The sequence below is a fragment of the Scyliorhinus canicula genome, chromosome 3 (assembly GCF_902713615.1).
Source record: "Scyliorhinus canicula chromosome 3, sScyCan1.1, whole genome shotgun sequence".
Lineage (NCBI taxonomy): Eukaryota > Metazoa > Chordata > Chondrichthyes > Carcharhiniformes > Scyliorhinidae > Scyliorhinus > Scyliorhinus canicula.
This window is the reverse complement of record NC_052148.1, coordinates 179,332,742-179,347,083: the sequence shown is the minus strand read 5'-3', so window position 1 is coordinate 179,347,083 and position 14,342 is coordinate 179,332,742. Positions and strand designations below refer to the sequence as shown.

General features: G+C 47.3%; 1 protein-coding gene across 4 annotated transcripts in view; it reads right to left on the bottom strand.

Moving 5' to 3' along the window:
• The window catches only part of prdm5 (PR domain containing 5), a 432,322-nt gene that overhangs the window by 399,209 nt on the left and 18,771 nt on the right, over positions 1 to 14,342 (bottom strand). For all 4 annotated transcript variants that reach the window (XM_038791835.1, XM_038791837.1, XM_038791838.1 and 1 more), the window contains exon 2: positions 7,136 to 7,219. In XM_038791835.1, coding sequence (XP_038647763.1) covers positions 7,136 to 7,219 — 84 coding nt within the window. The remainder of the gene's footprint in view (positions 1 to 7,135; positions 7,220 to 14,342) is intronic.

Here is a 14,342-nt window from a genome sequence, read left to right as displayed (position 1 = left end):
TTTTCAGGTTAAATCAAACTTCATTTATAACCCGGTATTAAGCATATTAACATCACAGAAATAGTTCTATAATTCACAGTAAAACAGACTTTAACTTATTCCCTACACCTTCACTAAAAATATTCCAACCAAGCAACCAAATACAGTTCAAATGCCACTTGCAACAAACAAGTTTACTTGCTCATATCCGCAGACCTTTGGAGAGATCCTTTCAAGATCAGATCCAGAATTCTTCTGACTTGTCAGACCCTTCGACTCAACCTAACAGCATTTAGCAAAACGGTAAGCTAAAGACAGGCCTGGCTCCTTACATTAATTACGTCACCTCTATCCCACTAAAGATGTCCCATGACCTGCTTAGCTAGGAATAAACACAATCTGCAAATGATCTATAACCCCTGGAGCCATCCAAAATATAAACATTATTTCATTAGCCCTTTATCTGTACTCAATGAATAATTACCTCACTATTACAACACCTTAATTACAGCTTTAAAAGACACACAGCTTGGATATCTTAATCGAGGTTCTTCAATAATATTACTGCAACAAATATATACCTTAACCCAGGCTTCTATTAACATACTATAACGAATATAAAATACAATGATCGGAATTCACTATCTGGGGCACAACCTAATGGAAATGTTCTAAGTTGTCAGTGAGCGAGAATTGCCGGATGCTTCCCAGAAGCCAACCCAGTGAGACCGCACAGGTATCTAATGCCAATTAGGGCCGGTAATGATGACCCACGAGTTTCACATTGAAATGACTATCCCACCAGCTGATTCGCCTGGACCACGCCTGGCAGCACCCCGCGAATGAGGGGGAGTGGCTCTTAAACCGATCTGGCAGAGCAAAGCCCAGACAGAGCACAGTCATGCCACTGTGCAGACTCACTCCTTGATTCAGAGATTTTGATTTGGTCAAACTGTTGAATGTGATGGAGTCCAGATAGGATACCTTGTTCCCCCGAGGTGGTTGGAGGGTCAGCCAGTGCCACCTGGGAAGCAGTGGCAGTGGCCATCAGCACGGGAGTGTCACCAGGAGGACCATCATATTAAGGCGATATATGTCCACAGGGCCGGATGGGGTCTACCCCAGAATACTGAAGGAGGCAAGAGAGGAAATTGCTGAGGCCGTGACAGAGATCTTTGGATCCTCACTGTCTTCAGGTGATGTCCAGGAGGACTGGAGAATAGCCAATGTTGTTCCTTTGTTTAAGAAGGGTAGCAAGGATAATCCAGGGAACTACAGGCCGGTGAGCCTTACGTCAGTGGTAGGGAAATTACTGGAATGAATTCTTTGAGACAGGATCTACTCCCATTTGGAAGCAAGGGGTTGTATTAGCGAGAGGCAGCATGGTTTTATGAAGAGGAGGTCGTGTCTCACTAACTTGATAGAGGTTTTCGAGGAGGTCACAAAGATGATTGATGCAGGTAGGGCAGTGGATGTTGTCTTCAGTAAGGCCTTTGACAATGTCCCTCATGGCCGACTGGTACAGAAGGTGAAGTCACACGGGATCAGGGGTGAGCTGGCAAGAAGGATACAGAACTGGCTAGGTCATAGAAGGCAGAGAGTAGCAATAGAAGGGTGTTTTTCTGATTGGAGGGCTGTGACTAGTGGTGTTCCGCAGGGATCAGTGCTGGGACCTTTGCTGTTCCTAGTATATATCAATGATTTGGAGGAAAATGTAACTGGTCTGATTAGTAAGTTTGCTGACAACACAAAGGTTGGTGGAATTGCGGATAGAGATGAGGACTGTCAGAGGATACAGCAGGATTTAGATCGTTTGGAGACTTGGGCGGCGAGATGGCAGATGGAGTTCAATCTGGACAAATGTGAGGTAATGCATTTTGGAAGGTCTAATACAGTACGGGAATATACAGTGAATGGTAGAACCATCAAGAGTATTGACAGTTAACCCGTATGAGTAGGTTCTTCCCGGAGGTGGAAGACAGATGTGAACGGTGCCAAAGAGGCCCGGCCAACCACGCCCACATGTTCTGGTCCTGCCCCAGACTCGTGGAGTACTGGACAGCCTTCTTCGAGGTAATGTCCAAAGTGGTGGGAGTGAGGGTGGAGCCATGCCCGATAGTGGCGGTCTTCGGGGTTTCAGAACAGCCAGATCTATTCCTGGGGAGGAGGGCGGATGCCCTTGCCTTTGCCTCCCTGATCGCCCGCCGTAGAATCCTGTTTGGCTGGCGGTCAGCAGCACCGCCCAGAGCTGCGGACTGGCTGTCCGACCTCTCGGAATCTCTCCAAATGGAGAAAATCAAATTTGCCATCCGAGGGTCGGACGACGGCTTCCACAGAACGTGGGAGCCATTCATGCAACTGTTCCGGGACCTATTTGTGGCCAATGTACAAGAGGAAGAATAGTCGGGGGAAGGTAGCGGGAGGGGCTACAGGTTCGGTACGGGGGTTCGATGGCTAGCTAAGGCCCAAAACCAAACTAAATAAACATGTTGGGGGGGGGGGGGGGGGGCGGGCGCAGTTACTACTACGAAGATGCTTACCTGTAAATATGTATGTTAATTTTTGCGTGTTTGTTTGTTGTGTTTTTTTTTTTTTTTTTTTTGTTCTTTTTCTCTCCTAACAATTTGTAATTTGTTCAATATAAAATATGAAAACTGAATAAAAACATTTATAAAAAAAAAAAAAAAAAAGAGTATTGACAGTTAGAGATATCTTGGAGTACAGGTCCACAGGTCACTGAAAGGTGCAACACAGGTGGAGAAGGTAGTCAAGAAGGCATACGGCATGCTTGCCTTCATTGGCCGGGGCATTGAGTATAAAAATTGGGAAGTCATGTTGCAGCTGTATAAACCCTTAGTTAGGCCACACTTGGAGTATAGTGTTCAGTTCTGGTCGCCACACTATGAAAACAAAAATGAAAAATCACTTGTCACGAGTAGGCTTCAATGAAGTTACTGTGAAAAGCCCCTAGTCGCCACATTCTGGCGCCTGTTCGGGAGGCTGGTATAGGAATTGAACCGTGCTGTTGGCCTGCCTTGGTCTGCTTTAACAGCCAGTGATTTAGCCCAGTGTGCTAAACCAGCCCCTACGAGAAGGATATGGAGATTTTAGAGGGTGCAGAAGAGATTTACCAGGATGTTGCCTGGTATGGAGGGCATTAGCTATGAGGAGAGGTTGAATAAAATTGGTTTGTTCTCACTAGAATGAAGGCAGTTGAGGGGCGACCTGATATAGAGGTCTACAAAATTATGAGGGGCACAGAGTGGATAATCAGAGACATTTTCCCAGGGTAGAGGGGTCAATTACTAGGGGGCATAGGTTTAAGGTGCGAGGGGCAAGGTTTAGAGGAGATGTTGGAGGCAAGCTTTTTACACAGAGGGTAGTGTGGAACTCGCTGCAGGAGGAGGTGGTGGAAGCAGGGACGACAGTGACGTTTAAGGGGCATCTTGACAAATACATGAATAGGATGGGAATAGAGGGATACGGACCCTGAAAGTGTATAAGATTTTAGTTTAGACGGGCAGCATGGTCAGCGCAGGCTTGTTCCTGTGCTGTACTTTTCTTTGTTCTTGTTCTATCACCCACTGCCGCAAGAAGCTCAACGACGTCCATAGTGCCACACGGGTGAATTGGCTCCCTGGCACCGCACCTGCCATTCCAGCTCCCCCTCCAGCACCCGACAGTTGCTACCAAACACGCCCCCCCCCCCACCAAGAACAATACCGTATCTGTGGCCTAACGCACCCAAACACCCACCAGCACACACCATAGTCATTCCCAACAGTAGTGCCCACACCTTTCCCAGGCATAGCACTCACCCCCGCGATGCAAGAAGCGTGCGACTCACGATGCCCCCTCTCTGTCCTCTCAGGAGAAGTTTTCCTATAACAGACAAGAAAGAGCCCAGAAGGATGGCTGGCTGCTGGACATCAGAGTTCTCACCCTCTATGAAGAATTGGCCTTGGGGGTGAAGGAAGGGGACAGAGCGGTCACCGATGTTGAGCTCGGCCTGTGTCGAAGGGGTGAGTATCCACCATCCCCACCCAGATGACCGGTCATACGCGTGTTGTTCATGTCAGACATAATGATCCCTCCCTCGTTAATGATCCCGGAGTTGATGCAGATGCTAAGGTCCGGCCATGAGATTCAGAGGGGCAGCTACATTCCTGTGGGTCCATAACCCACTGGAGGAGTTCCAAAGGCTACAGGCGCAGAAGATGGCACTGGCAATGCATGGCACTGAAGCCAACACCCGTAGTAGAAAACCAGGGTGGTAGCATAAGTGGTGGTGTCCAAGGCGTTGCTCAGCGACAGCCATGTTTGAGGGCTTCGGCAGCATTTCACGTCACTGGGGGATGTGTCCCTGATACTGGTGGACCTTGCTGAGGAACTACGGAGCATGTCCCAGTCTCAGGTGGGCATTGCCGAGGCCCTCAAGAGCATGTCCCAGTCACCTAGGACCATGTCCATTCTCAGGTGGACCTTGCTGAGATGCTGCGGAGCATGTCCCAGTCGGACATTGCCGAGGTACTCCAGAGAATATCACAGACGTTGAGGAATGTGTCCCAGATGCAGGAAGATGCCTACCCGCCCCCTCCAACAACCGAGGCAAACCACGTGCAGGTGATGAGTGTGAACGCCCTGTCAGCAGACAGACAGGAGTCAAACTATGATATAGATTGAGGCGCACCAGAGCTCAGTTCACAGCAGGTTATCACCACCCTCCTGCCTTGTACATTGACCTACTACCACTGGCAGTGACAACACAGGCTCATCACCCTGCAGTGATGTAACATAGGCCCAGGGAGGGTGGGACATGGCAAATGTGGGGGGAGGCCCGGGGTGGGGGGGTATTAAGATGACAGATGAAGCCACATCCTATGAGAAGCGGCAGGGCTGAAGGCGCCCTAGTCCTCAAACATGCAGGGCTCTTGCCGGCACCTGTCCTCCATCCTCTGGCCGCTCCCCGGATCCTCCCCAGACTCATCCGGCTCTTCCTCGTCTCCTCCACAGAGGAGGTCGCACGTAGTTGGACAACAGCGGAGAATATGAGGATTTTTTTAAAAATGTAATCTGAACCTAACCTAGCATTGCATTCTTTAAAGCACAGCTCCAGATAAATTTCACTCAGCGCAAACACAAATTAGTGTAAAATGTATATAGTGTGTTGCAAAATTAGGGGTTGGATTTTGAGAAGGCACTAGGTGTCCCACCGCCGGGTGAGGTGGGGCTAGGATTAGGAAGGTGCTGTTGCAGAAAGATGAGATATTATTACAGTAAAATATGCAATATAAAAATATAGGTTAGCATCTATGAATCCAACTGATCTGTCTTCCCTATAGAGTGACATCAATTGCAGTATCGCCACTGAAAAATATGGATAAATTTGCAATCCCCAAACCTTGCTGTTTTTTTACATTCATTCTTGAGGTATGGGTATTGCTAGCAAGGGCGGCATTTGGTGTACATTCTTAATTGCCTTTGAGAAGATGTTTTTGTGTCACAGGGCTGTTGGCAAGATGTTCCAAGATTTTTACCCAGTGATAACAAAATGCCATGGGATTTTGGAGGTTGAAGGTGATCCCGTGCACCTACTTCCCTTATCCATCTAGGTGTTGGAGGTCAGAAGTTTGGGAGATGCTTTCAAAGAAGCCTTAGCAAGTTGCTGCAGTGACATCCTGTATAAGGAAAGTTCAGCAAAAAGATGTTTGTGCGAATGAGAATAAGGAAAATGTATTTTTTTTTAATTAATGACAAGTATGTTGCATCAAAATATCTTCCATAATTCAGAATTACATAAGTAACTCATGTTTATCTAGATTCAGCCAAGAGTAGAAACTGAAGCACATAGATATAACATCCGCATTGTCTTCTAATTGCAAACACAAGCAGTGATTTGCAATGACTTAAAACTATTCTGTGCAAAGTCTGGTCAGATTTCACAGAAACACATTACAATTACAAAAAGGAGTTAGCTTCTTTTGTGATGACACAACCCAACACAAAACCTGACTGAAAATAAAAGTAAATACTGAGTCACGTGAAAGGAAGGATCACGAGCAATCCTCCCTCAGTTAGCACGATAGTCTCACAGTATGTTATATAGACAATCTCCAGGACGTTTTATTGTTTGGTTTTAGGTGGTTTCAAATAAAGAATAGCCCACCAGGTAACAATACGAACTCTTGTAAAACACGACATGAAAAATATTGTTTCAACATTTGATAATGCCCTTCACAATTCTTTGCTACACATCACCCATTTGATCTGCCCTTGCCTTCAAACATTGCCACTTTTTAATGAAGTGGTAACCAAAGAAAAGGCCGAATATTTTTTATTCAATATCCATCAAAACTATATTTTGCAAGAATAAAGCAGATGTACTCTGAAAAAATGACAAACTTGATGAGAAGGTGGAAGCAATCCAAAAGATCTTTAATACTCTGATGTGACTGAATGGTAGACTGAACATATCTAATTTATTTAAAACATTCTCATTTCAACTGCGATTTATTTAATATAGAACAGCCTGGTACAGAAATGTGTTCATTGGAGAGTTTTATTTCCATTGCTTGTACAACTCATATCAAGAAAAGTTTCTTTCTCCACCTCCTCTCACCCTGAAAGGTGCTCTTTCCACTTCGTGCACCATTCTTTATTTCCCCCAAGACCACCTAAGAAGATAGACATGGTTCACCACAGGGAGCCAAATAATCAGCAAACACACAATTCCATTAGAAAAGCACTCAATCCCAGGTGGGCCATGTTACCACTTTCTACAATTATTTCAATGAGATTTGCAAGTGGGGACATACAGATTACATGTCTGATATGTCATCACACTGGATCAGTGAAACAGATGTGTTGCTTAATGTTTCCCATGAGAGATTATATATAATGTCCCATACAGGGAGAGGGGGGGGGGGGGGGGAGATGAAAAAATGAAAATCGCTTATTGTCACGAGTAGGCTTCAATGAAGTTACTGTGAAAAGCCCCTAGTCGCCACATTCCGGCGCCTGTCCGGGGGAATATGCAATGAAGGAAAATAAATCTTCAGTTGGGAAGGGAGCAATATATGTTCAAGTCTTATGGGCAGCGTGAAACCCTTTTACTGGTGGAGAACATCTGACTTCATACAGTACTATGAGTTGTTACCTCCCACATCAGCCTGGGATCCATGCTTTCATCCAGTTCATTGGACATTCTTTTCTCTCCAGCAAAAGGTCCAAACTTCTCTCCCTGCCAAGAAGAGAAAAGTTGTGATAGATTGCACATCTAAATAGGGAGGAAAATCAAAACTGCACTAACCTGCATGTGAATCAACCCCTCAATTTGCAAAAGAGATACTCAAGGTTATAATATAATCTTATTGCAATTATCTTTAATGGGCAACTATAAATTACAATCCCTGCAGTCAATCACTTGCCTTTCACAAATAGAAGTTATGATGTTTTTAAGGCAGAATGCATCATTTCTATTGAAAAGAATAATAAAAGCATCCAAAAGTCAAATTAAAGATTTACTAAAATTTCCAATATCTAGAGTGTTGTTGCAGCTCTTGAAAAATTACTATTTTACCCACTTCTGGCTGTGTCTGCAGGAACCTTCCTGAAAAACCTATTAGTTTTATGTAATTTTACTGTCCAATATGAGGAGCTGTTCTGATATAAACATGTGGTAACTACAAGGACACCAGGCAATAATAAAATTCTGAAGAAAGGGAAAATATCTAGCAATAAATTATTGAATACGAGGAAGGGTCTATTCAGGGGGAAATCCAGACAGTAAAATAACACTTTGGATCAACTTAAAATAAGCTTACATTAAAAATTACATTTTTTTTTAAATATTGTATTGGTATTTTCCAGTTTTCCCAGAGTAACAGCTCAATCTATGGGGCGCAAATCACCGACCCCCACAACGGGTGGGAGAATTGCGGGAGTGCCGGGCGATTCCCACTACGCCACCCTGGCACCCGCATGCGATTCCCCCCCCCCCCCCCCCCCCCCAACGACAGGCCGCTCGGAGAATCGCCGCTTGCCATTTCTAACGGGTGAGCGGCGATTCTCTGACCCGGATGGGCCGAGCGGCTTGCCCAATCCGACGGGTTCACCCCAGCGCTAATCACACCTGGTCGCTGCCGGCGTGAACAGCACGCGAACACTGCGTGTGCGGCTTGTGGGTGGGGGGGAAAGAGGGTCAAGCACCCGGGGGGGGGGGGGGGGGGGGGGGGCCTCAGTAGGGGCCTGGCCCGCAATCAGTGCCCACCGATCGGCGAGCCGGCGTCTCTAAAGGACAAACTCTTTTCATCTGCCGTCCCGCAAGATCAATCCTCCATGTCTTGCGGGGCACCCGCGGGGAGGATGGCCAACCTGCACATGCACGGGTGACGTCATTTACGCGCCGCCGACCGCGTAATTTACGCGGCGCAGCTCCTAGCCCCCTAGGGGTGGGAGAATAGGGGACGAGGAGCGGCCCCCGACGCCGGAGTGAAACACTCCGGTTTTCACTCCAGCGTCGGCACTTAGTTGCCCAATGGGAGAATTTCGCCCAAGGTGTATCTGGTAATTACATATAAAGTAATTTCTTATTTACAGAGATTTTTACATGTGGTTTCCCCATATGCCTCCCCCCTGCCCTCTTCTCCCCTTGCCCTCCCCTTCTGCCCGCATCCCCCCTCCCCCTGTTGGCAGTCTAGCTTTCCCCCTTAGAACAAACAAAGAAAAGTACAGCACAGGAACAGGCCCTTTGGCTCTCCAAGCCTGTGCCGATCATGATGCCCTAACTAAAAAAAAAAAGTTCTGCCCTCACTCGGTCCATATCCATCAATTTCCTCCCTATTCATGTACCCATCCAGATGCCTCTTCAATGTTGCTAATGTCCCTGCTTCCACAACATCCTCTGGCAGCACATTCCAGGCACCCACCACTCTCCGTGAAAAACTTACCCAGCACATCTCCCTTAAACTTTCCCCCTCTCACATTGAACCTTCGGCCCCTTGTAATTGACACTTCCACCCTTGGAAAAAGCCCGACTATCCACCCTGTCTATGCCTCTCAATTTTGTAGACCTCTATCCGGTCTCCCCTCAGTCTTTCCAGTGAAAACAATCCTAGTTTATTTAACATCTCCTCATAGCCAACCCCCTCGAGACCAGGCAACATCCTAGTGAACCTTCTTTGCACTCTCCAAAGCTACCATGCCCTTCTTCTAATGTGGTGACCAGAACTGCACGCAATACTCCAAATGCAGCCTAACCAAGGTCCCACATAGCTGCAACATGATTTCCCAACTCCTGTACTCAATGCCCCAGACAATGAAGGCAATCATGCCATATGCCTTCCTAAATCACCTCGGCTGCCTGTGTTGAAAAGGTAAAGTGCTGATTTCTGTAATGGGCGTCAATACGGTGTTCCACTCCTTTCTGCTGCAGTTTTTAGTTGTTGTCTTTGTGGGGTCCTCCCTTTTCCCCCTTGTGATTCCATTGGGTTCCTTCCTCTCCCTTTCCCCCTCCGCTCCTTTCTATTGTGTACACCCTTATTTGTTTCCCTCTAACCTCCCCCTTCTCTTCCTCATCACTATTGGCCTCGAACAGGTCTTGGAACAGGCTGATGAATGGCCCCCATGCTTTATAGAAGCCCTCGTCCATCCCTCAGATGGGGTATTTAATCTTCTCCAAATGGAGAAATTCTGACAGGTCTGCCAGCCAGTCTGCAGCTATGGGTGGTGCTGCAGATCGCCAGCCGAGCAGGATTCTCCGGCGTGCGATTAAGAAAGTTAAAATCTGGGCGTCAGAACTCTTCCCCATATGTAGTTCTGACTGGTCCGATACCTCAAAGACTGCCACTCTCGGGCACAGCTCCACCCTCATCCCCTACAACCTTGAAGAAAGCTGTCCAGAACTCGACAAATCTGGGACAAGCCCAGAACATGTGGGCGTGCTTGGCCTGGCCTACCTGCGACCGTTCGCATTTATTCTCAACCTCTGAGAAAAACCTGCTCATTCGGGTTCTGGTCAGGTGAGCTCTGTGCACCACTTTGAACTGCATGAAGCCGAGACTTGCGCAGGAGGAGGTGGAGTTGGCTCTACTCAGTGCTTCCCACCAGAGACCCCAACCCACTTCCATCCCCAGTTCATCCTCCCATTTCCAACTAGCTTCATCCAGTGGTAGTTTTGCCCTGTCCAGCAACCGTCCGTATATGTTCCCATGATCATTTTGTCTACCTTATGGAAAAAGGCCTTGGGGATGAAGATCGGTATGGATCTAAACAGGAAGAGGAACCTTGGTAGTACTTTCATCTTGATTGTCTGCACTCTCCAAGCCAGGGAAAGCAGGAGTGCATCCCATCTCGGCAGATCCTTTTCATACTTCCTCCGCCAGACTGATCAGATTCCACTTGTGGATCCGTGTCCAGTCGTGAGTAATCTAGATCCCCAGGTAGCGGAATTTGTTTTGGGATAGTTTGAATAGTAGTCCCTCCAATTTTGTCCCTCCCCCATTTGGGTTCACCGGGAATGCCTCGTTCTTGTCCAGGTTGAGTTTGTAGCCCGAGAAAGCTCCCAACTCTTCCAGGAGCTGCATGATTTGTTTCGGGCAGTTCTGTGGGTCTGAGACATAGAGGGAACAGGTCATCCGCACAGAGTGATATCCTGTGCTCTCTGTCCACTCTTTGGATGCCCTTCCAGCCTTTCACGTCTCGTAGAGCGATTACCAGGGGTTCAATTGCCTGCCAGGGCAAAGAGGAGCGGGGACATTGGGCATCCCTGCCTTGTGCCTCTGTGCAGCTGGAAATATTCAGAGCTGGTGGTGTTGGTCCAAACTCTTGCCTTGGGGGCATTGTACAGGAGTTTCACCCACGTGGTGAACTCCACTCCTAACCCAAACAACTCCAGTACCTCAAAGAGGTACTTTCACTCGACTCTGTCAAAGACCTCTTCTCCGTCTAGGGTGACGATCACCTCGGGTGTTCTCTCCCCGGGTGGGGTCATTATTACATTCCGCAGCCACCTGATGTTCGCAGATAGCTGTCTATCCTTAACAAAGCCCATCTGGTGTTCTGCGACCACCACCGGTACGCAGTTCTCCAGTTTCTTGGGCATGACTTTAAGAAGTATCTTCATGTCTACGTCGAGCAGAGAAATGGGTCTGGGTGATCCGCATTCCGCCGAGTCTTGGTCCTTTTTGGGTATCAGATATCGCAACCTGTGTTAGCGTAGGAGGCAGGGTGCCCCTCACTAGCGAGTCTACGAACATATACCGTAGGTGTGGGGCCAGGACTGGTGCAAATTTTTTATTGAGGTCTGCTCTTTGGTTTCGGCACCTTCCCTGCCTGCATGGAACTGATACTCTTCATGATTTCTCCCAGTTCTATTGGTGCTTCCAGTTCCCCCCACCTATCGTCCCCCACGACTGGCATATCCTGTCCATCGAGGAACCGTTTCATCCCTGCACTCCCGTCAGGGGGGGCTTGGAGCTGTATACCCTTCGGGAGATGGTCTCAAACACTCTGTTGACCTCTTTTTGCCCGGTTACCAGTCTGCCTGTGCTATTCTTCACCCTCGTGGCTGCCTGCTTTCTCAGCTGGTGAGCATTTAGTGGCCAGCTTTTTCTCAAGTGTTCATAGAAGGTACCCAGTGTCTGGCAGAGTTGGTGCATTGCTTTCATGGTGGATAGCAGGTTAAAGTCCATTTGTAACTTTTTCCTCTCCGGCAGCAGCTCTACAGTCGGGGCATCGGAGTATTTTCTGTCGACAGAATGGAGTCGCTCAGTTGCTGCCCAGCCTCCCACTCTTCCTCGTCTCTGCACACCTTGTCGGCTATAATTTCTCCCCTAATCACAGCCTTCGGTGCTTCCCAGAATGTGAAAGGTGAGACTTCCCCTTTCTGGTTCTTAGTAACATAGTCACCTATGGCATGTGATGCTCTCTGGCAGAAAGCTTGATCAGCCAAGAGGTCAGTGTCCAACCTCCATGTGGGCATTGGGCAACCTCACATCCAGGTTATGTGAATAGTGGTCGGAGATCACTACCATGGAGTATTCTTATTATTTCTGGAAGCACTGATTTGCCCTCTGCAAAGAACAAGAATTCCTTCTCACCGGGGTGTAGGAACAGCCATGGGTCCACCACCCCCATCTGCTCCATGAATAATCCCAGTTCCCTAGTCGTGCCTGTCCTTTCCCCAATCTGGGGTTCAATCGGTCCATCAGTGGGTCCTGAACACAGTTGAAGTCACCCCTCATAATCAGTCGGTGTGTGTCAATGGCAGGGATATCACCGTGGTCTTTTTTTTAATGAAGTCTGTGGCATTCCAGTTGGGAGCATGCACATTTACCAAAATTACTGATGTCCCATCTATTACACCGTTGACCATGATGCACCGTCCCCCTTGGTCCTTAACCGTCCTTGTCGCTGTAAACCTCGTCCTCTTGCTAATCGGTATGGTTACTCCCCTAGCCCTCGTCCTGTCACTCGAGTTATACGCTGTCCCATCCAGCCCTTTCCTACCCGTACCCTCAGGTGCGTCTCCTGCAGGAAGACTATGTCGGCTTTTAAACTTGTGGGCGAAGACTCTGGATCTTTTCACTGGGCCATAAAGTCCCCTGACATTCCAGGTGATAATCCTGGTGGGGAGAATTTCATGAGGAAGATCTTCCATCTATCTCCAGGTGGGGTGGTGGTGGGGGCGGGGGCTGATGCTCGGGTTGTTGGTCTCCCTCTCTCCTGGGTGGCCGGCCCCTTCACCTCGTGGGTCCGCCCCCACCGGCTCGTCCATCTGCTGCTCATGGCTGCTTCGGCCGTCCCTTTGTCCAGTCGAGCTCCCGTTTGCTGCCATTTTTGTGTGGTTCCTTTCTTCTCATGATGGAGGTTAATTTGCCTTCGAATCTTCAGACAAAATTGGGCTAAAAGTGCGTATTTGCTTCTCATCTGGAGGAGCGCCACATGATATGCGTCCACTCAGCACATCAGCATCACCGGAGGTCCCATAATTAAATGTGATGTGTCAAATTGAATTAGAAAATTCAGTGTGGCACCTTTGGTTGTTTGAGAACCCTAACTCCACCCATTTAAGTTCAGAAGCCTCTATCGCTTTTTGTAAAATGTTTAATCAGACTTTTGTGTTCATGACGATACACTTAAAAAGTAAATGCAAAATACTGTGGATTCTGGAAATAAAACAGAAAATGCTGGAAAACTCAGCAGATCTGGCAGCAATTGTGTACAGAGTTAACATTTCAAGTCCAATATGACTCTCTCCACAAATATACTACCAAACCTGTTTAATTTTGCCAGTTGTTTTTTTAGCACATAAAAAGACTTCAAAAGTAGCTCAAACATTTTACTTTCGGCAGTCTTATTACTTCTTTTGCTTGTTTCAGTAAAATGTACGAGTTTGCACAAGGATAGCAAAATGCGAATAGTTGGTATATTGATAAGGCAAGAAATTCTTTATATGTAATGATCTACAACTTTTGAAATAGGAGAATTCGTAGTCATCCCCTTGTTCCTCAACAACCAACCAATGTAAATTATTTATCTGGAATCAAATAATGCTGGCTTTTTAAAAATCAAGTAGCCTAAATACAGTAAAGTGAATGTCTCAATAATTCTCTACCCTCACAGGTCACTGGAGATATGGGGTGGAAGTCTGAAATGATAGACTTAGCCAAAACAGCGGGATCTGCAGCATGTCACGGACCTACTGAAATCCAAGTGGATGATCCATTTCGGTCTCCTCCGGAGGTCCCCAGCATCACATGATATCAGTCTTCAGCCAATACAATTCAGCCTCCACGTGACATCAAGAAATAGCTGAAGGCACTGGATACTGCAAAGGCTATGGGCCCTGACAATATTCCGGCAATAGTACTGAAGGCTTGTGCTTCAGAACTTGCCGGACACCTTGCCAAGCTGTTCCAATACAGCGACAACACTGGCATCTACCTGGCAATGTGGAAAATTGCTCAGGTGTGTCCTATACACAAGAAACAGGACAAATCCAACCCAACGAATTACTGCCCCATCAGCCTACTCTCCTACCAGCAAAGTGATGGAAGGAGTCATTAACAGTGCTGTCAAGCGGCACTTACTCAGCAATAACCTGCTCACGGACGCTCAGTTTAAGTCATTCAGCTCCTGACCTCATTTGGTTCAAATATGGGCAAAAGAACTGAATGCCACAGGTGATGTGAAAGTGACTTCCCTTGACATCAAAGGTAGCATTTGACTGAGTATGGCATCAAGGAGCTCTCGCTAAAATGGAGTCAATGGGAATCAGGAGGAAAGTTCCACTGGTTGGAGTCATACCTAGCACAAAGGAAGTTAGTAGTGGTGGTTGGAGGTCAATCACCTCAGCTCCAGGA